Source organism: Chiroxiphia lanceolata, chromosome 3, assembly GCF_009829145.1.
Source record: "Chiroxiphia lanceolata isolate bChiLan1 chromosome 3, bChiLan1.pri, whole genome shotgun sequence".
In the NCBI taxonomy this organism is placed as follows: Eukaryota; Metazoa; Chordata; class Aves; order Passeriformes; family Pipridae; genus Chiroxiphia; species Chiroxiphia lanceolata.
The window spans coordinates 61,076,996-61,100,520 of NC_045639.1; the positions used below are offsets into that span (position 1 = coordinate 61,076,996).

Consider the following 23,525-nt stretch of genomic DNA (forward strand, 5'->3'; position numbering starts at 1 on the left):
AAATTGTAAAACAGACTTTTCAGAATTTTTGTTTCATGGAAAGTTTGAATTCTTGCAGGGAAAAAAAAGAAAAAAATTGAATAAGATCAATTTTTAATCTAGCAAAACAATTCAAATATTTTTGGGAACAAACAGTTTGAGTTATAACAGCATTTTAAGATCACAGCTACACCAGATTGTTGATATTTTTGAAAAAAAAATTGTTATATGAATAAATACAAGCACGGAATTAGCAAGTAAATATAAGTTAAGGAATGCTAATGAGAGATAACCAGTTCTAAAAAAGAAATATGAAAGGGGGATCAAGAAGTACAAAAAAAAAAGAAGGCAGCTGTGTTAAACCTGCTCGAGGTGAAACAGCCTACCTCTGCTCCACTGGAGCAGAGCTGTAAATGCTGTAGAGAGCAGCACAGAGCATGAGAACAAGTTAGCAAGTGAAGAGTACATATTTTGGAGCTTTCATTGACATGAGCTGAGAAATACAAGAAATACAGAAAGAATTTATAGAGAGTAAAATAATAACAGTAATGAAACAATAAGCTTGAGGATGTGGGATGTAAAACCATATGTAAAATGGGACAAAAATATCCAACTTGGTATTTATCCATTATGAAAAAACCCCTATTTTAATTATTTACACCATCTCCTATATGTTTATCAGACAGAATCTGTATTCTGTCTACTATCTAGAATTCTACTGTCAAGACCGTGCAGACAAAAGGGATTAGTGACTACCACAAACCACAGACCGTCTTAAAATTCTTACTGTCTATGGGGATTTCTAGGCAGTTCTTTCCAGAAAAACTGAAATACAACTTACAGTAGCCAGTTTACTTCAAGAGGGTGTGGTACATGGTACAGCATATGTATAGATACATACACTGAATATGGGTATATATGTGTATATGAATATATATGTATATGAATTATATACATATATGAATAATTATATCTTGCAAATACAGCCTTCTAATTTATATCAACTATTTAAACTTCTTAGCTATCCACAGACACCAAATACTCCCTGGTGAACTGGGAATACTTCAGGTACTGTGGCTTATCTTTGTTTCTAAGTTTCAGTAGTTTGAATGTTACCAACACAGTGAAATCTTTCAGCAGTACTAAGTAATGTATTCAAGCATTCTGAATCAGAAAATATGGAAAACATTTTTGTTTGTAAACTTTCTTCATACAAGTTAATGTATGCATTATGATAGCCTTTGAGTTACACTTAGTACATACAACTTTTTTCAAGAGTCTTGTCTGGTTCAGTGCCTACGGTGGATGCTAAGAAGGGGAGAATAAGGCTGAAGGGATACTCTTAATTTGGAGTGCACCACAAACTAAATAATTAATATTCATAGATTTGAAAACCTGGAGTTACTGTTCTGATCCCCTGCTCTGTGATCATCTAGGCCAATCTTCACAGCAATAAAGACCCACAGTTTTTCCATAACCCAAAACAATCAGATGTAGAGGTGACTTATATGTGGTTTATATGAGGAGGTCAGCCATTGTACCGCTGAAATTTCACGAGATCCAAGATCCAGTAGTAAATAATTTCAGTGTTTTAGTACCCTTATGGTAACATCAAAGGTGTTTCATTGTTCCCAGACTGAAGTTGTCTACGTTCTGCTTCAGTCCTTTACGTCTGGTAGATTAAAGAGCTATGGCAAATTCTCCTGCGTAACTGCTTACACGCCATAATCAAAACATCTCTTCTTCCCCGTCCTCTGCTGAGCTGAACGGGGCGCAGACATCAGTTTGGTACTGCGAGGCAGGCTGCCCAGACCAACACTCATTCCCCTTGCCCCTCGTTTAACTCTTCCCCACCGAGCAGTGTTTGAGAGGCACCGTGCAGGTCTCAGCCGTACCATACGCCGGGACGGGACCGGCTTCCCACTCCCGCGGGGCACTTCACACCTCACCTCCCCTCTTGTACTCCCCCTCGCGCTCCCCGACCCCTACCCCTCGGCCCGACCCCATTCCTGCCAGGGCGGCCCCGCCGCCGGCGCAGAGAGGAGCGCAGGGGAAGGGGCGGGGGGCGCCCCGACGGCAGCGAGCGGAGCGGGGCTGGGCCGCCCGCGGCGGGACTCCCGGCGCTCTTCCCCCGCAAAGGGGCACCGGGGACGCGGCCGAGCCATCCCGGGCCCCGCAGCCCCTCAGCCCGCTCATTTGCCAGACCTCGCCGCGCCGGGCGCGACCCCGCCGGCGCGGGCGGTCGGGGGATGGGGGGCAGCCCCGCCTTCTGGCCGGGCGGGGCGGGCAGGGGACGGCCGAGGGGCAGAGCTGCTGTCGGCCAAGGGTGCTGAGGAGGGTGAAGCGGCAGCGAGGAGCCTCTGGGAAGCGTTTCTCTGCTCGTCGTGTGTCCCTCCCGCGCCCGAGGCAGTGGCGGGGAAGGTGACTCGGGAAGATGGTGACCGTGGTGACGAAGCTGGTGCACTACTTGCACCTGAGGTAAGGGCGGGCGAGCGCGGCCACCGCGCTGCTCCTCCCGCCGGGTGCGACACCTGGGCTGTGCCGAAGACATCGGGAGGGAAACCGCGGCGCGGTGCGGGAGCGAGTGGCAGTGGCAGCGGCGGGGGTGTCGCCGCGGGTTGAGCGTGTCCGCTCCCGTCGGTGCCTGACCCGCCGGCCGCTCTCCTGCCCGGACCCTTCCCAGCCGCTCCCAGAAGCGCGTACTGCGGCACAACAGGAGAACAAGGCGTGTCTGTGGAAAATACCCGTTATTAGTTTATAGTTTGGAAAGTTGGTGTCTCTAAAGTACTTGTGTAGCGTAATTATAATAGCATGGAGTAGACAAATTGCATATTTTTTTTTTTTTAATGCGGCTTCTGTCATCCGTTTTTCCCAGTATCATACATTCTAAGTAGCATTTAGCCGATAAATACAACTATTTTTTAATTGAATGGAGAGAAGGCAAAAAAGTATGCAGTCCTGGTGATGTTCCACTTGTATTTTGTTGAATCACAGTTTTCCTTATGTATATGAACACTTTATGTGCATCAAAACAGTTGATCGAGGGGAGCATGCACTGAGCCAGAAATTTAATTTGTGAAAGCAGTGATATTTTGGTGCAGCATCCTCACGTAAGGCATACCAGCTCTGGGAGCTGATTTAATTACCTAATTTTTTCCAAGTTAGCCAGAGAGTGGAAAAAAGGGCAATCAATTGTACTGTAACTTTCTATTGGCATGATTTACAACTCAAGTCCTAGAATACCTGCAGTCTCTAGTTTTCTGGGGGTTTTTTAAACAATTATTAAGATAATAGTACTTTGACATGAATTACATGAGAGAAGTATGTAATGTCACCAGTTTTTAACCTGTTTTTTTCAATAGGATGTTTAACTGCCGTTTAACCTATTCTGCAAGTCTAACCAAAATCACAACTCTAATTTTATAAATTTGTGCAGTTTTATGCTGCATTCCTTTGCTGAGAAAATAGAGAAGGAAGTCAAGAAGGAAAAATCTCTGCCAATTTCTTACTCCTGCCTCTCTTTTCTTGCCCTCCTCTGAACAGTGGTTATTTGTTTAGCAGCACATTACTGCTGTTTTTGAAGAAGAGGTTGATGACTCTATTTGCTTTTTAAACATCAGACTAAAAGGCAATCTCAGCCTCAAAGAGACTTAATAATATAACAGGAATTAGGAAACTGCTTAATGCATAAAGCTGGATGAAAGTGGCAAAGCAGTAAAGTTGTGTTCTTTAACCAGCAGCAACCTGATCACTGTCAAGTGTTTTGTAGGTATCATGAGAAAAGATGCAGAGAGGCTAACAAGTTCAATAAACTTAAGCTCTTCCTGTGCTGCATGAGCATCAAGAGATTGAGAAAGCGTGAAGAACATATCTGGAAGTTTAATAAATATATGGTTAGTGCCTTTTTGAAGGGGGAATTTGAGTAGTTTAGTACTGGGTGAAAGAAGTCAATAAAATTAGGGGAGATGTTAAAAAGCCCATCAATTTGCTTTTATAGGAGAAGTAGAGCCATTGGAGGTGTGGCTGAAAAGGGACTCAGTGAATGCAACATCTGAAGGACTGGAATTTATTAGACCTGAATGAACATGAGTTAGGATAAAATTCCATTTTTCAATGCTAAATAAGGGGATAGCTACTTCACTGAGTTTTGCTGGAGTGGTAAATAGTGGCAGTATTTGACAGGACATAAATGAGCAACAGTTGTTCCCTGGAACCAGTACACATCAGCAAGTGGGCATATTTGCACACGGAACAGCTCAGAGAAGGGTACTCTGTCATCTTTAGTGAGTCTGTAGGCTTAAAGTGCAGATTGATTTTAGCAAATTCACCTAACACTTTTGTCCATTCACATCACAAAATCGTGACAGATAGGGAGTGGATGTTTCAATTAATGTCAGTCAGGCATGAACAATTACTGTTAGGCATTACCAAGTGCTTATTATTTGCCTCCCTTAGCAAGTGACCAGCAATATAAAAATGAATTCAGAAAACAGTGATGTAGAAAAGAGGGCATACATATGAAATTGTCTGACATATTCCTGAAATACTGTGATTTCTGATTAAGCCATTTTATTAGGATTCTGGCTAGTCATGCAATAATATTTTTTTTACTATTAATGAGAATGGAAGTTGTTAAAAACCAATTAAGAGCAAGGAACCCCAAAAAGTAAGCTGTCAGACTGAGTTAAGAATAGTTTGGTAGCTGGTGTGCTGGGAAAAATGCTTATCAGCAGCATTATGACTTTTTCTACACAGAAATCCGAAGGGTCATTTGTCACTTTTGTATTCCGTGTAAATTCTTAACCATTGAGGCCTGGTCCATGAATTGGATTTTAAGGTTATGCCACGGTTAAGTGAATAAATACTGTGCTGATATATAATAAGAAAAATATATTTAAACATTAAAACCTCTACTTAATAAATTTCTAAGAATACATTTTGTGACAAGATTAGACTGTGCCAGTAAAATAGTACACTGGGCAGCCCAAACAATTACTATAATCAGATCCTAAGAGAATAGTAAGTATGCCCTTAATTCAGTACTTACTGAGAAGCAGATAATTAATTCAAATCACTTTAGGACTTGCACAGTTAGCGGAAATGTGGACATCATAGCAATCTGTCTTTGGATTTGACACCTTGCAAAACATAGGATCCTGAAGCTACAGGATAATACTAAAAGCTTGGGCACTATACAACTATTCTAAAAAGTGCCCTTTCTGAAAATCAGAAGTAAATACATTGAAACACAATACTCATAATGCTAGAAGAAATCGTGTAGCAGTACTTGGTCTCTTATACTTACCTCAATTAATTAACCCTCATGAAGGATGATTCTGTGCCCATTTAAGTCCCATTCAGCTGAGTCGTAAACTTCTGATTAGTTTCAGTCAGACAAAAGCAGGCTCACTGAATGGGAATGGATCAGCCAAGAAGCTGATTGTAAAAATACTAAATTAGGTTCTCAGCAAGGCGAGATGTTTTCCTATAAATATACTTTATGTAATTATCTCTATATAAATGAAGGTTGTGCAGCAAGTGAAAGCAGAGCAGTGTACAAAAAAATGAGATGAGCAGCGATTCTTGAGAACAACAAACAAAGGAGATGGCAGCAGATAGAGCAGTTCCCAATGACAACACTGGGCAACACAAGCAAACCAAAGACAAAGACTTATGAATGTAAGACTTTCACAAGGAGAGTGAACGTTCAGTGCTACCAACGAGATTTGCTCAGTAAATTGTATTGCAGAAATTCAAACTGAAGCAGGTTGTGGTAGTTCTTCATTTTAGGAAATTCAAATGTTTAAGCTACAGAGGTGGAAAAGTGCAGTCCCAGGCTTGAAGTGCCTTTTTGGAAGTTCAATATTTTTATCAATTAACTATTAGTTTTTATAACCTGACTCTGAAAGTGGTCACGTAAAATGTAACAAGATTTTTAGTTGAATCAGCAACTACTAAGGCTATTTTGGAGCTGTCTTGAGGTTCCTGCTTTTGTATGTGAAATTTTTATATCTTTAAAAAGTTGTCCAGCAAATTAAAAAAACTTCTTCTTGTACTGTCAGTTACATCTTACTTCATTGCTCTGATTCCAACATCTTTACACTTAACCAAGAGATCTTACTGAGGTTGTGTAGCTTTGGTATGTGCCTGAACTTAACTGTCCGCTTCTTTAAAATCCATGCTTTGTATCTGCATGGTTTAAGATGTGGCTGATGGACTGAATCCTGCCTGAGGAATGTTTCTAACTGGCCTAGTGCATTTTTCTCAAAGGAGTCTAGTTTCAAAAATTTTGGACAAGACACTGTACTGCGGCTACTCCAACACCTCAGCATGTGGCTGTGCATGGTTAGCTGGAGGAAGGAGCGTCTTTTCTCAGCCTCTCTCCTGAGAGGATGAAGAAGCAGAGAAAGGAATACCTGTTTAGAGGTCCAGTAAAGGTTGAAGCTGCTGCTGTTGCTGTTACAAAAGCACACAGTCTGAACCTCTTGGTTCAGCATCCCTGGCTACCATACTTGGGCAACGTGTTTCCCTGTGAAACTTGTTTTTCAGGAGTTTCATGTCCCTCTTAGAGCGTCCCAGGGAACAAACTACCATGATTTCTGAGTCCAGCTGAATGGGGGCTTGGTACCGGTGTGGTCATGTCTGATAGTCAAATAAAGGATACAGGGTTCTGCTGAGTGCTGCAGGTGAGGTTATAGAGCACAGGTGTTATTTTATGGCTCTTTATGCTCTTGCACTGGCATATGAATGGTCTGCATGGACCACTGACTGGTCTTTTATTCTTACCAACCCCTCCTCCACCCCTCAAGCCAAAGGTATACTTGTACATGATGATTTTTCATTTGTAAAATTATAGATTAAAATAATTATCATATAAGGACACAATAGGCCTGAAGTGATGTTGTTGACTTCTGAAGTTCTTGAATTAATTTTTTTAGAAGCTTAATGTGTCTTTAACATATGATTTTTTTGATATCTAACGTAGCCACTCTCTGTTGTTTCTTATGCCTTAGTGTAGGAATACAGCACAGAAGGATGCCAGGTTGAAAAGAACTTTCTATCTCTCTGAGAGATATAAAAAGCTTATAAAAAGGTTACCATCTTTTATCCATGTCATGAACATACTGAGCTTTTTCTAAAGATTAGGCTTTTGTCCTTCTTATTGGGTGTGCTAGAACCTTGTTCCTTTTGATATTTAGAAATGGATTTCTAATTTTCTACCTACAGTTGCCAGTGGAAAGTTTCTACATATTTCTTTTCCATTGACATTGTCCATTAAGTGAAATTGATTTTCCCACCCATGATAGCTGTGTTTGTGAGAACTCACAAACAGCAGTTTTATTGTTGCTTGTTAGCTTCTCATGCTGAGTAGATTCTGCTCTTTCCCATGTGATTGTCCATGTTTGACCACCTTTCTTGATTTTGAGTGATTGGAAGTGACACTATGATTTTAATTAATGTCTGATCAATGTTCGTGATTATATTAAAAGTCTGCTATCAAGTCCAATATAGCTGGATATACATAGAACTGAATATACCTTTTTTATTGCTGTACAACAGTGTGTTTGATGGTTGTCTTATGACCGATTAGTATTCATTTAAAACTGATGAGTCCCCTGGCTTGTAGCATAAAATCTAGTTATTAAGTCTATTAAATGCATGTATTTGTGTATAATTTTTATTTTTCCAGTCCCCTTATTAATCTGTTTTTTCCTGTATAATATCCTGGATTTTCTCTAAATTGATATCCCTAATTTCATTCTGTGAGTAAATTTCACGTGCTTCTTTCTGTGCCAAAGTTATGAATGAAAATGTTAAATAAAAAGATCATTAGTAAGAGGAAACCTTGAGAAATTTTAATAGGAAGACTCTCCCAATTCATCAGTTTGCTTTTCAGTGTAATATATTGCTGTGTCTTTTCAGAAAAACCTTTCCCCAGTTTACAAACTTCCACTGTTCCTAATCTCCTGTTTACCGTGTATATAGTTATGTTCCTTATGTGTTACAGTATCAATTGCAATACTGAAGACCATATAGGATATATCTGCTGCAGCCCCCCCCATCCTTAATACAAGTTATTTTATTATCAAAATCTGTATTTATTTTGGTAAAGGTAAATAATGTCTTGTATTTTATCCCAGGTTTCCATTCACCTCTGTGTCTCAAAATGTCCTTTCCTTTGAACTTCTTGAAAAAAGACTTGCACACTATCAAGCTCAGAGTAACTGCTGTAAAGTCGCCAGTTTTTCAGTTTTTCTCTTTCTAAATTATATTTGTTATATTGACATTCTCTGGTAATGTGGCATCACTTGAACTGATAGACTTTTGTAATTATTCACCACTGAATTCTTAGGGGAATTGTTTCAATATCTAGGGCAGAAGATTATCTATTCTACCTGCCTTAATTTTACCAAACCTTAAAAACTTTGCTTCCATCTTGAATGAAATTCAGTATTATCCACAGATTTTCATAGTTGTCTGGCTTTTTCTGTCATTATCCTGACGGAATATTGAGTCAGAAAGGTTTGACGTGGCCATGCCAACATTGTCTTTTATCTCAACTCCATTCTTACTGTGCAGCAACTTCACTGCCAATTAACTTTTCTTTTTCTCTATACTGTCAAAGAATAGTATACATAATTCAGTTTGTATTGCTAAGTGTCCTGTCAACTGTCAGGACTCAGGACTTTTGGCAATTCTCATTTTGTCCCCATACTTTTTGACTCATCCCCTGCTCTCCCTCCCCCCAACCCCCTTCTTTTCTTGTAGACTTTTTGCTCACACTTTATATAGTGTTTAGATAAATCCATTTATTTTTTCAATCAAAGATGCTGCATAGTTCTTAGTTCTTTTTATGGAGCTGCCAACTCCTTTTCCTCAGAGCATACTGAACATCTGAGAAGCCTGTGGCGAGGCTGTGGGACAGAGAACTCAAGGTCTTACACTTGGAAATCATTTATATGTAAGCTTGAACACTTATTTTTTTTTAAAAGTGTCAGCTACAAAAAAAGCATGCACTCAGCAAAATGCTGTTAGCTGTCAATTCATGTCATTTTGACTAAAAGGGATTACTAAATGATTGTATGTCAGCTCTGCAAAGAAGTCACCATCCTCTATCAGCATATTTGTCTCAAAAAAAGAATATTTGTTCATCACTGCTGTGAAACAGCTTAAACCACTTTCTGATCAATCTGTGATAAATGACAAAAAAAATCTCAAGAGTGCCGATCCAGCAGTTTTCCCTCAATTGAACTTGACTAGATCTTTGACTAAAGAAGGCCATCACTAATATTTTGTTATCATTTATCATTTAATTTCTCACCACTGTGCTCCATGTGATACCTCCTGGAAACCACACAAAGGAATTATCAGAGCCCAAGAAACATGACCTGGGACACTCACCACTTCTTTTTTTCACCAGGCTTGCCAGATGCGATAGAAGGGAAGAGAGACACTTGTACTGTTTGGAGGTGGTGGGTGACTCTTGCCACCGAGGAGAAGGCTGTATGGTGGTTATTTCTCAGACAGTGTTTTCTCTTTCTGGTACTACCTGTCAAACCAGACATTGCCAGGGTAGACCATGTGGTGGCTTTTCTAACACTGGAAGGAAGATGATTCAATAACTGTGTAGTTGTTTTCCTCATTCTGTTAGGGAGTAGGGAGTACAACAAGAGTATGTGTGGCATCCACTTACACCTTCATTCCCTCACCCTTTCTGCTCAGGTGCTTACTTCTTTCAATCCTTCCTGACATATCCTCTCAGCAAAAGTGACTGCAGTAAGTAATTGAAAACCCTGATATTATCTTTTTTTTCCCCCCTGCAACACTGATCAATAGAATCATTGGATACTTGATTTCTATCATGTAATATATATAAATTTTTTTCAGCGTCATTCCTTCTTTGTGTTTTCAAAAGTTCCTTCATCATCTCTTGCCAAAAAAACCCAAACAGTGTGGCATCACAGTCCATCAGCTCAGAGAGAAGGGCTGTATCACTTTAATAATTTTTCTTTTTGCACCACAAAGATCAAAATAACAAACATTGCTGTATAAAGTAAGATTTCAGAGGTCAGAGATTTAATTCAGGAGTTTGAAGTACAGTGAAAAGCAACAGAAAATCAACTCAAGAAAAAAATACAGGCAGGCACATTTAAGAATGTGCTTACTAGAAGCCAGCAACCCAGAACAGCTCTTAACCGCTATGTGTCCTGCTGAGCTGTGGGAATTTGAATGGTTGTCAGATGGAATAATTAGAAATCAAGACATTTTTCAGAATTACTGATATGTAAATCAAGCAATGTTATGGCAAGAACTTGGTGACTTTGTGAAAAAAACCCAGTATATAGTTGCAGTTGTAAAAAATATTGTTCCCATGGAGCATAGTAACAAATAGTGAGAGAAAAGAAATGCATGTCAACGACAGTGACATTAAAAATATCCACCCAGACTGAAAAGCAGAATGCAAGAAAAAAATAAGTGTCAAGTATGACATTTGGAGGCAAGCTGAACACAAAGATGTCCAGCAGAAATGAAGTAGTCATAGGCATTCGATAAATTTAGCAGTTTTAAGAGCAGAAATCCTTATACTTCATGTCCTCCCAAAAATAAAGACAAGACAAATACTATTTATGGAGTTAAAAATTTGTTTGTTTCTTCCTTATGGCCAGTCAAGCCTGGCCAAAGATATTTTTTCTTATTTTGTTTAATTCTGTTTGTTTAATACTGTTTTCAAAGTTGGAATGTTTGTAGGTGGTGGAGTGGTGGATCTCCTCTTACTGGGGACAAGGGCATGCACTGACATCGTGGACTTTATCATAATTCCTGAGGCAAAACCAAATGTTCTGGGGATTTAAACCAAGTATTGAGAACCAGACCTACTTCCCCTTGCTTACACATATCTTTACCTTCATTCTCTTTCTCTGGAATTAACATTTCCTCTCGCAAAAATGAGAGGATCCCTTCCCCTATGCAAACCAACCCCTATAGTCCATTCTATAACAGTATCCAATTTTAAATTTTTCTCCAAACCCCAGATTTCTGGAGATGGATTATATATTATTGAATCTGAGTGTCAGAACCTGCAAGGAAACATTAAAGCAGCCTGGGACACATCCTCAGCATTGTTTGTATATGATTTTCATTGCAGCTGTATAGGGCAGCTGGGTGAAGGAGATGGATATGGAAACGCCAAATCCAAGAACCGTACTAACAGCTTGGTGTATAGTGCTGCATCCAATACTTAACTTGTAAAGGCAGGAGTCAAAAAAAGGCAGAAATTTCAATAAAACCTTAATTTTACCATGTAAAAGAAGAATATATATATAAAATTATTGTTCCTTATCTAGCATTGAATTGTCAGATTTTACTTTATGTTAAGAACCGGTAGTCACATCCAACTTCTTAAAAATACTAATTATAAAAATGGAGCATAGCTGAATGAATGTGACAAAAGAAACATTTGTGAAAAAATGTCAACTTCTGCAAAGGAACACAGACTGCTAGAACATGTGTTTTTGGCACAGAAATTACAAATTCCAGAAATCAACATTCAGCAGTGCGTTTATGAGAGTCAAATGCAAAGTTTAAAAAAACTGCAACAGTATGTACTCACTATTAAATCAAGCAGAAAACAGTAATTTCATTAAATAATACAACTGACAGAGGAACTACAGAATCAGAACTATTATTCTTGTCAAATATTTTGCCACATAAAGTTAGGAGGAGGTGGAGTGGTTTTACAGTCCTTGATTATCAAAAAATCACTATTGACTAGTGCATTTATAGGAATATTTATTGTTTGAAATAAGATTCTGAAATTCCAATATACAATTTATTACGATGGACCTAATATGAAAAAAGCCTTAAGTGTCTATGAAGAATTGTGCTAAGTGGGTTCATTAGATCCCATCAAAATTTGTAATAAGACATGGTCTCATCATGCAGGAAAGTGAAGTAGTGGTTCAGTTCATGCTTTGCCAAAGTGTGACTTTGAACTAGTTAAATGGTTCAGATGATCACTCATCTGAAAGGGAACTGCTTCAGTTGAGAGTTGGGATACTTGCTGGAAGATTACACTTATTCAAATGACAGCAAGGAGAGATGACACTCAGCTATCATAAGAGTGTAGTACATTAGTACTTTGAAAAAACTTCTGTAATACTTTTGATTGGATACAAAAAGTGAACAAAGATTGTAAGTGCAAATAATATTCAGTGTAAAGAGGGCTAGACCACTTTTAATAAGAATTGTAAACAAGATTAATGCTGTTGCAGCAGTATGTTTTATGTCCTCTTTGTCTTGGACCAGGAGAATCATTTTTTTCTTCTGAAGGCTGTTATGTGATACACATTTAACAGCTGTTAAGGAATAACAGAATTCCAGCACTCATTAGGGTTTCTGATTGCTGTGAATAAGAAATTAACTGTCTAGAAAGAAAGTAATGTGTGTTATTTTTTACCTCACTAACCTTACCCTTTCCTCTGTGAGGAAAGGAGTGTCTTTGAGCCTCTCTCATAGAAAAGCCAAACTCCTCTGGGTAGAGATGTCCGTTACAGTCCAGGTTGCTCAGATGTGCAGATGAATGTACAAATGCAGAAAGACAATTACAATTGTGATAACATCTGACAACTAGGAGAGAAATGATCTTTAGAACTAGTATTGATCTATCTCAGATGACTGAGTCTTTACCACAGAGGTGAGATGTAGGACTTTCACTCCTGGACATCACTGGTGTGGCATCGCTACAGCAAAGGCTAGGTGAAAGAGGAGAACTGATCACCCATGTATTTTTCCTGTAGGAATTTATAATTCTGTAAAAGCAATTTTGGTCCTCTCTGTTCTTCACGGTAGAGAAACATATGGCCCCACATTTGGTGGCCAGTACTAGCAACAGATTAACATCTTAAATAAACACTACATTCTGCTATTATGACAGTAAATGCTATTAGACCCGAGCATAATGAGACAAAAGATTCTATAGCCAGAGGAAAACACATATTCTTTGCAAATTAGGGACATGGTATTGATTTATAATTACATATATGAGATAGAATGGTTTATATCTCCGATAATCTTTAAAGGCTACCATCTGCCCCTAGACAAACTTAAGATAGAAACTTAATTTGGATAAAAACCTACTTGGATAGTTAATTCAGTTAAGGGATCATTTTCTAATAAAGTTGAAGGATTGGGCTGTATGATAATCCTTTGAACTACCTGCAACAGCAAATTTGTCCTAAGCTTTTGTTCCCCACTGTGGCATTTGGCTTTCTGGTAAGTGATATACCCAGTATGGTCAATAAAAGCTGACAGAAACAAAATTGAAGGAATTTTAAAAAGCTGCTGCTATTGTAATATTAATAATAGCAATGAAACTCAGCAAAATACAAATGATAATCCTAAAAGAACATTACATTAAAACATGTCTTTGTTCAATGCAGTAATGATATAAGAAGATGTTTTTAAGATTAATTTAAATAAGAATTAAGAATGCATGCACGTGTACACATACTTGCTACAAACGAGATCAACAAAGATCTTCAGTGTTATGGGTTAAGACAGACATGAAATTAGGACAGAACAGGGATATTTAAGTAAATGCCATTTTGAAGTGTCTTAGTCTCTCAGGACTGTGCTTCTGCTCCTAAGCAAAAGCAGTTTCCATGCAATGAACTGCCTGGTATTTACTGACTCCCCCTGCGCTCTTTGCCCTTGGCAATTTCCATTGAGATCTCTCACACAGCAGAGTATAATGTCCAGTTCAATTTGATAAATAGGAAATCATAATAAGCTGTTTATAATAGATTTAAGTGTAGTACAGGATGTTATGGTTTTTTTCAAGGTGTCTTTAGAGCTAATGCAGAGATACCATTTTAATGCTCTGGCCTTTATGATGTTGTCAATTTAAGTATTTACATCAGATTTGTAAATCCTTCATGACATTTTTGCTGAAGGAAATATTACTTCATCTACTGTGCTGCTAACAACAGCACAGAGTTTGCTTAGGTAAGTGAGAAGTTCAGGCCAGTGTCAGAGCTTAGCTACATTAGCCACTTGCAGTGAAAGAAAACCCTCTATTAATGCTTATGCGCTAGGATTAAGATGACTTGAATGCTGTAATCCTTCCTGTTCAACTATTGGCATCATGCTGCCATCTGACAACAGCTGTTTCCTCCTTAATCTGATGGAAAAAGATGGTGGTAGATTGTTACTTGCACCATTACAAGCTCAGTCGTTCCAATTTATGTTTTAGTAAATATGCATATTGTATCATAATAAAAGCCTTTTAAATGTATCCATGTATTAAATATAGTATAGTTTTGTTTATTTTTGGCATCTGCTTTAGTAAGTACCCAAAGAACCATCAGACATTGTTCTGCACCAGCACTTTATTTTTAGTTCTGTAGTTAGGAACATGCTGTATGGAACAGCAGGATCCAAAAGTTGTCATGAGGAAAAAAACAGGCATTTGGGGCATATAAAAAAAAAAAGAGTAAGCATTGCATGTCATGAGACTTTGTAATCACCACTCTTGGCAGAAGGCCAAGCACAGAGTTTGCAGAATCTTTTGAAGCCACTGGAGCTGGAGGGTCCTGCCTTCAAACTGGATATCAGGTTGATATTTCTGTATTTCCTGACAGCTGCTACTTTCAGGACACAAAAATATGTTTGCCTCAACTATTCCCTGAACTTCAAATTGTTGGGGTACTTAGATGAATCTTGGAGTTCCAAAACTCATCCATGAGAATCTGAACACTGTTGGATCATAGTCCCATTATAGATGCTGCTTTGACTGATGGCTACTGGTATATGCACATATATTGAATACATCTGGTATTGGAAATAAAGTAATAGCTTCCTAAATGAAAAAGTATTCCTTGAAACAGATGACTGAGCATTTTTATTTTTTTAACAAAAGTCTCCTTTTGAGTTGGTGATGCACAGAAGAGTGACCACTGTTGGTCGTGAAGTAGGAGAATTTAGTCTGAAGATCCCATATCCCTCTTCATGTATGTTTTCTGACTTTAGTTTGGGGGCACAGTGAAATGCAGACATGGATAAAGGGGAGTTAAAAACGGGTCATGTTGAAAATCAGGCAAATAATTCTGTACCTTTCAAGATTATAAACTTTATTATAATTTCAAGTGAAGTCCTTTGAACAGAAAATGCAGATGTCAGTATTTACAAGAACAATGAAGGCTACAGACAGCGCTGGGTTTGCACCCACCATTGTCCAGCACTGTGTATGTGTGCTGTAGATCATCCTAAGGTTACAAATCTCGCTAATACATAGGAAAGGGGGAAAGGAATATGTCAGTGTCAGCTTGGGAACTATTGCGCTCTGATCCATTATTATCAAAAATCCTGATTATTGATGGCAGAAATAGTCAGTCAGCTCTGAACTTCCAGCAGCAGAGCTCCCAGCTTCTGTGAAAAATGGGCTTATGGCCAAGGTCTCCCAAAATCCATCTACACTAGCCCAATAGCTGTTGAGGGAAGTGAAAACAAACCTTCTGTCTATTTTGCAAAACACAAAATATTCCTAATAGCAGGACGGAAAGTTAAAATGGTCCTACTCTGCTGTCTACTCTTCCTAGTAGATAAGCACTATGAAAACCAAAATTCCTTCATGTTTGAGGTTGATGGTTCCACAGGCTGGAACACACCATGAACTGGCTATGCAGAGACTGAGCTTCTCATTCACTTCTAGAATCATGCTCTGGAATTTGTGCAATACTAATTTGTAATTCAAAGGATCTTTGAACATACTCTTGTATTAGCAAGATTCATGCTGAGATTGTTAACGTAGCAAATCATTTGATTTTGCAGTTCTCCTTTGTATTAGCTGCTTCCAGTAATGAGACTTTGCATGCAAATACAAATAGTTGGGGCAAAATAAAAAACTGCAAGCCCTAATAGATGAAATAAAATATTGCAGGTATTTTCATGACACTGCGGAATGTATGAATAGTGATCAAGTGTTTAGGAATGAAATGAAAGGAAACAAAATACAGAGTTCTCTGCTTATATTAAAGATTCGTTGTGTAAACTGTATTTAATACCATCTTAAAACAGATGAGTTCTTGTGAGTATTCTCAAGGGGATTTCTTTTATTTGCACCATCTACCTTGGTTTAGTCTGAAGTAAATACAGTTTAAAATTCATTCTTAGGTTTCAGCCCTACTGACTCAGATGTAACACCAAAACCAAACAATCAGCAAGATAGTCTGTGAATGTAATTTTTTGAAGGCATGTGATTTTTTGAAGGACATAGGAGCTGATAATATATACTGACATTTTACGGTGAGAACAGATCTTTTCTTAGAGAATATTCCAATCCAGAAGTATTCTTATTATTTTTACCTTTTGCTATTGCAAAATGTATTTCACAGTTTTAATTCTTTAACTCCAGATGTCACTCAAAAAGTTGGAGTGATGCAGAGAATGTCTTTCTGTTTGTCCATCGACATTTTTGATATTTACGTTTCCAATCAGGGCATAAATGCAACAGTTTCACTGACTAAAATGCACCATTAAAATTTAAATGCATGTTTATTTTACGAATACATAATTCACTGAATTAAGATAACACCAAACATCCACTATGAGCTAAAAACTTGGCTTGCAATTTAGAAAGGGGCCTGTGTTCTGCAGATAAGTACACTGTCGGTGTTACTCTGTGTTTAAAATGTTTCAGCTACAGGGGTTAGAATTGAAGAATTGCTTCATTTCTGCAAAGCAGGAGCCGGGCAACCTGTACATCACAAGATCGATGTTTAGGACTGAGTTCCTGAGAATTATTTGTGACTGCATGCTAAATGTGATCCAGATTTCCATAAAAGATGATGTTTTTAAATCTAATCAGAAAATCGTATCCTCAGAAAGTAAGTTCAAGAAATTCAATCATAATGTAAACAGGATGTGTTACTTTTTAAAAAAGTTAATTTTTAAAATAGTGCCGCATGATAAAATTATAGAATATAAAAATATTTTTCCTAGTGTCCTATATACTGAATCATTATTTCTATTTTTTGTCATTCATATGGATTTACACTGCTTCCATTGTTACAAGGAACCAGAATTATTTTAATTATGGTCTGTTTAAACAGACTAGTAGCTCTATTGGTTTGGATGAAAAGTTCATCTACGTAGTATCCTACCATACAAGAGTTTTACAGAAGGGATGATATTCCCAATGCTTTCACCAGCTTGCAACCAGATGTAACCAGGCAATTCCTGAGCCAGATGTTCTTTCTGTGTGTTTAGTAACAGTCCATGGCTATCTTTTCTGAGAACATGTTCGGTCTTGCCGAGAGCTTGTGTAAGCTTTTAGCTTCACCAGCATCCTGTGGCAAGCAATAGCGCTGTGTAATGACACTTTATGTGAAATGCCACACCTTGCATTTTGTTCTGAATCAGTTTTTTCATTGTAGTTATAGTTAATTCCCCCTAGTGCTGGTACTGGAAGAGACAGTGAACAATCCATTGAAATTACTCTTTTTTTTCCACTTTGATGTTTGTGTCTTGGTAATTTAGGTCCCTGCCTTCATCTATAAACCACCTTCCCTGCTGTCTTTGTTTTTTTTGTGGTGGCTTTTTCATTTTTGAAGGTTTTTTAATTGATCCTATAATTTTCGTAGCTGGCAGTCAAATCACTAGGATTACTTATATGAGCAAGGCATATTCAACTGGGCCATGAATTAGAAATGGTATTTAATATAGTTTAAATCTGAATTTTTTTTAAACATAAACACGGCTTTCATTGTATTTTGACTGGATGTTTGGGACAATCAGCCTCTTAACAGGAAACCTGATCTGACTGTACAATTTAGGCAAATACTTATTCTATATTAATGCTCATTGTTTACTTCAGTAAAAATGTGTTTTGCCAAAAGAGTTTGCCGTGTACTTTTATGGCTTAAAAGTCTTTCTGACATACACCAAGAATAATATAGTAAATGCTATTGGTAGATTTGTAAGTATATTCCCAGTATTCTTCTGTACTTTGCAGTATGCCAATAATTTAAGAATGAAACATTATCATCTATTACAACACTTTTGTACTTTCAGTCCCTAAATATGAATAATACAAAATACAGTACACATACTGGGTCCTTGGAAAGCAACTGTGATGAAGCTTTATTTTAAAATACTAGCTATGCTTTTCATCTAAGTACTTATGTGCAGTCAAAAGAATGAGAAATTAGGTTGACTAAAATAGTTACAATATTCTAAACTGAACGGGTAAAACTAGGGAATTCTACTGATTAAAGCAGTGTACTTGAAACATGGCAACATCCTACAGTTATTACTCTTTCACAGCTTGTTGGCAGCTAAAAAACGATGTACCTGCTTCAAGGGGAAAAACATTGCAGTTTTGCCCATGCAGTAGTACTTCAGGCAGCACTTAAGACATTTAAGACTATTATGGTTATATATTGTAATATATATTTCTCCATAACATTACAGCACACATTATACATTGTGCTGATTCTTTGTGAAAATATCTTCCTGTGATTACTGTAATGAAATGCATTTTGGATAGATAGTAAACCGATGCTTCCACAAATACATAACTGACACTGGTGCTAGGAAAAAGCAAAATCTTCAGTTTAAAAACTGCTCCTATGAGCATCTGCTCTTAGAATAACAATAATCTTTTACAGCAATTTTGTCTTAATTCTTAGTGATGCTCCAAAGCAACTGAAGGGAAGACACTAACAGGCTAAGAAAAGAAAAAAAGAATGATTTTGGTGGGCATGCAGCTTTCTCCCCTTAACTTTTTATTCGTGGCCAGGATGCCCAAAACCAGTGTAGAGACATGTGGTGTTTGTGCTGTTGCTTTGGTAAAACTAAAACTAATAGATATCTGGAGGTTCAATGGCTGAAGATTAATTTTCCCATTATTTGCAAGTGCTTTTTGGGCTTTTGCACTCTTGAAAACCTGCCTATTTCAGTGAGAAAAGGGGTGTTTAGAAATGATAGCTCTACTAGTAAAAGCCCTACTCTGGCTGCAATAGAAAATCACTTCATACTGATACAGCCACCTAAATACCTGAACAGGTGTTAAATGTTACAAGTAGTTCTATATTGATAAAATTTATCTACACTAAGGTGTTTTTTCTTTACGCATGCTGCAAGAGTCAACTGGCAAAATTAAAGTGTAGAAGGCCACCGTGAGAAAGCCTCCATTCCGTAATTCCTCTAATTCTTTTGGGAAGTGCTCAAAACTTGGGTACTGTTGACAAGTACCAAGCCTGAACTGTAAATGCTATTCTGAATGTGAAAGGGAGAGGGAGCTGACACATGGTAATCCCATCATTTTGGTGGGAGCCTTGGGGGGAGTAACTTGAATCCTTGTGAAATTTCACATTGCTGTTCCCTCCTCCCGTCAGTTTTTTTTTTTACCCAAAGGAAAGGGTAGTCTAATCTTTTACCTTAGTGCTATTTCTCAAAAGACCTATATAGTGCTAAGAATGATGTTGAAATAAATGGTGATCTAAGCAAAAAATGCAGAATAAGAAAATATTAGTTGTCCTATACCCAATGAAAAAATAAGACCAAAAGAAACAAGCCACGGGGAAAAAAAAATTTATATGTTTAAATATTGCAAATCTTTTGTGAATCCAAACCCCAGAGAGCAGACAATTCACTTGTGAATTTATTTATTTATTCCTCAGAAGAGAATTTACAAGCCTGATAACAGGCTGGTGGACCATCCAGCTCCAGCAGCAACAGGCCAGCAGCAAAGCCAAGGGACTGAAGTCTTGGTAGGAGCCAACCTGGTTCCTTTCTCTCCTGTATCCCCTCAGAGACAAGCATGAAAGAGCCAAAGTGTTGCAGCTGATGCTGAGTTTATAGGACAGGAACTAGTGGCTGAAATATTAGTCCTGGAAAATCAGGAGAGGCCTAATGTCTGACTCTTGTGGCATCACCATTTTGCTTCATGTTCTCTGGCAGTAGAAAAGCTGCAGTATTCTACTGCCCTGTCATTTATAACCCCATTTCCCAAGTTTTTTTCACCCTTTGATAAAGTAAGGCTACCTTCTTCACAAGCACTGATGATCTCAGCTATGGAAATCTGATAATTTCTTGTTTTACAATGTAGGCATTTTCCATATAATTTATCAATTTGCCTTTTATCTATTTATCAATATCTATAATCTCTGTTGCCATAAAAATAGTATCTCAGACAATCTGTGGTAATGCCAATTAGGCAATTAGAAAATTCGGAGTGCTGATCGTTATATACCTGTATCTGCAGGCAATGAGGGAGAAGTAACATTTGTATAATAGTTGAGGCATGTTTGTTTGTGGCCTGTGTGCTGTTTTTACCGTGTTTGTGATTTGTCCTTCACCTTGCAGTTTTAGCTCTTAAATCCAGATTATATGTCATAACACAGAAAGAAGCAAAACACAAATAATGTAATTTTCGTGTGACTACTGCTTGATTGTCCCTAACCACCTAAGCTAATAGAAGTGTGATTTTATGATATTTATAATAACAGTGTTATAGTTCAGGGAAAATTGTAAAGTCTCCAGGAGTGGAGGTACTTGTGTGTAATTGAAGCTTTTGTACATCAGCCAGCAGGTGATGAAAGCTCCTACAGATGATTATCCCCTCATGTACTTCTTAAAGAAGTTCCAAAACAAAGTTAAAATAATTAGATGCTCAATTCCCTCAAGAGCAGCAGAGTTTATGGTATCAGAGTTATCTTCTTTGTAATATTTTCCAACAATTTTCACTGTCATGCCTACTCTCATACTGGATGAGTCTCTTCTCAATGAGAATTTGTGAAAAACTTGAATTACTGAAAGTGCTTATTCCTTGTATCTCAGTTTTAAAGATGGTAGAAAATGTGCCTGGAAAAAGTGGTGAAACCAAAGGTTTATGCAGCTGATATACTATACCAGGATTGTTAAAATGCTTAATTACTGACAAAGAGAGGATAGGTTGTCTGGAAACGATGCGCCCCTTCAAAAACGTTACCCTTCGTTAAAGCAAAATGCAGTCCTCAGCTCTTTGCCTCTTCTGTCTGTCTCTCCTACACGAGAGTTCACAGTATATAACATAATGCAGCACTTTTTTATGGTCAAGAAACGATACAAAAGAGATGCTGATGGTTCTATGATATTTTAAATTGTCCTAAGATAAGAGATGGATGGACTCAGCTAAACTCTGAGATGGAAATATTAGTGACCAGATTATAGTGCCTTCTGTCAATGTGTGTTTATTATTTAGTGAAAATGTGTTGCTCATAGGAGGTGATTGTCCCACTCTGCTCTTCACTGATGTGGCCTCACCTTGAGTAATGTGTGCAGTTTTTGGTACCACAATATAAAAAAGACAGTAAGCTGTTAGAGAGTGTCCAAAGGAGGGCAATGAAGATGGTGAAGGGCCTTGAGAGGAAGCCGTATGAGGAGCGGCTGAGGGCACTTGGTCTGTTCAGCCTGGAGAAGAGGAGATTGAGGGGAGACTGCATTGAAGTCTTCAGCATCCTCACAAGGGGAAGCAGAGGGGCAGGTACAGATCCTTTCACTCTCACGACTAGTGATAGGATCCAAGGAAATGGCATGGAGCTGAGTCAGGGGACATTTAGGCTGGATATCATGAAAAGGTTTTTCACCCAGAGGGTGGTTGAACACTCGAACAGTCTCCCCAGGGAAGTGGTCTCAGCACCAAGACTGTCTGAGTCCAAGAAGTGCTTGGATAATGCTCTCAGGCACATGGTGTGATTCTTGGGGTGTCCTGCACAGGGCCAGGAGTTGGACTCGATGATCCTGATGTGTCCTTTCCAATTCAGCATATTCCATGATTCTGTGATACTATGAAAATGTATAAGGGATAGTGTTCCCTGATCCTGGGAATAGCTTTCTGTCCCTGAGAAGGATGAATGCTTCCACTGATGCAAGTTAGTTCCACTGTTTCTATTGATTTTCAAGTGCCAAGATGTAACCAAGGGCAGCCAAGGGCTGCAGATGGCTCCTCATCAAAGACCAAACACCAATGCAGCTGCACGTTGTGACTGCTCACTCTGACCCCAACTTCCCTGTGGCAGCCATATGGCTTGGAACCATTCCCTGGATACTCATCTTTGTCTCAGTGTACATGTGTGCATCCTCCTTTGCAAACCACCCCACTTCCACAGATGGTTTTGTGTCGTGCACTACTGTTCTGATTTTGTTTGAGACTCTATTAATGTCTCCCAGTGAACCTATGATTGTATTTGATAGATTGAAATTTCAGGAGACTTGATTGTAGATGCCCTTGTAGTATTTATGTTATGGATATGTTTACATTTACGTACATTTGCACTGCTTTTCCACATATGCGTGCTTGTTTAAAAGATACTTCAGCTTCTCTCTCTCTCTTTTTTTTTAATTTCTTGACATATGGTGAACAGTATTGTACATAACGTGAGTTATTAAATAGTAAGATATAGTAAATCAAAATAAATCTACCCACTATAACATAAATACAATTTTTTTGGGGGTGAATATCTTCCAGGTGAACTGCAAATGTTATGTTTTTCCTGCAGAAACTACACAGATGATATCCTGATGTGGCTAAATGTTAAAGTTTAGCATTCCCTAACACTAGCAATTGCTTCCAAGATACACAGCAGTGGTAGTATATTCTTGCCTTGTATTTCTGCAGCTCTGTCTGAACCTTGCTCTACAAACCTGTCTATCACAATTTCTTTGCAATAAAAGATGAGCAAATTAGCTGCAACACACAATTTATTAAATTTAGTCATTTGTGAATGTCACAAATGTAACCCTAGAGGACTGAGGCCTTACAGGCTACAAATTTGTTGCTTTCTTTAAAATTCTTTGTGACTTGTGTGTGTGGCTATGCATCAGCCTATAAATACTTATGAACTTTATAGTTATTTCTTGGTACAGGGTATTATAGAACAGCAATAATAGTACTGTAAGGTGTTATTTTTCTTGCTGTATGACTGGTATTTTTTTCAGCTTTTTCACTGGCTTTCAATCACAAAGAAACAAAACCTCAAATATTTGTTTCTTGTACAAATTTTAGCACAAGTATTCATGTTAATTCTCCTTGTAGTTGTTATTCATAACAGTTACTTTTGAATACCTCTGAAGAGTAAATAAAAACATCAGAAGTACAATCAGGAACAATCTATTTTTTTTTCTTACAGTTTATATTTATAAATTTCTTGGTTCAAAATTTGGCCAGTCCTTGTTACAATAATGCTATTGAAAAATAGCTTCCAAATATCATATACTTATATTCAATTTTTTCAAAATTGCATGTGCTAAATGTCATTGTCAAAGCTATCTTATAGAAAAGATGTAAAAAAAAAATTGGTTGTGTCTGTTGATGATTTTTTACAGAATGCAAGTGTAACAGAAACAAGCCTGGTAAGTTAATGAAATAGGTGAGGCAAGCAAGAATGTGGGAACTTCTGTTCCTTCTTTCTGATTTGTCTCTGACACTTGCAAACATGTTAAAGAGTTATTGTCCCATTAATATGGTATATCTCAAACCATAGTTAGGATCTCAGGTGTAGTCAAAG

General features: G+C 37.9%; 1 protein-coding gene across 1 annotated transcript in view; it reads left to right on the forward strand.

The window, feature by feature from the left end:
- The first annotated feature begins 2,326 nt into the window (after positions 1 to 2,326).
- ARHGAP18 (Rho GTPase activating protein 18) overlaps positions 2,327 to 23,525 on the forward strand; it is a 94,446-nt gene continuing 73,247 nt past the window's right edge. The window contains exon 1 of the mRNA XM_032683234.1: positions 2,327 to 2,457. Coding sequence (XP_032539125.1) covers positions 2,414 to 2,457 — 44 coding nt within the window. The 5' untranslated portion in view covers positions 2,327 to 2,413. The remainder of the gene's footprint in view (positions 2,458 to 23,525) is intronic.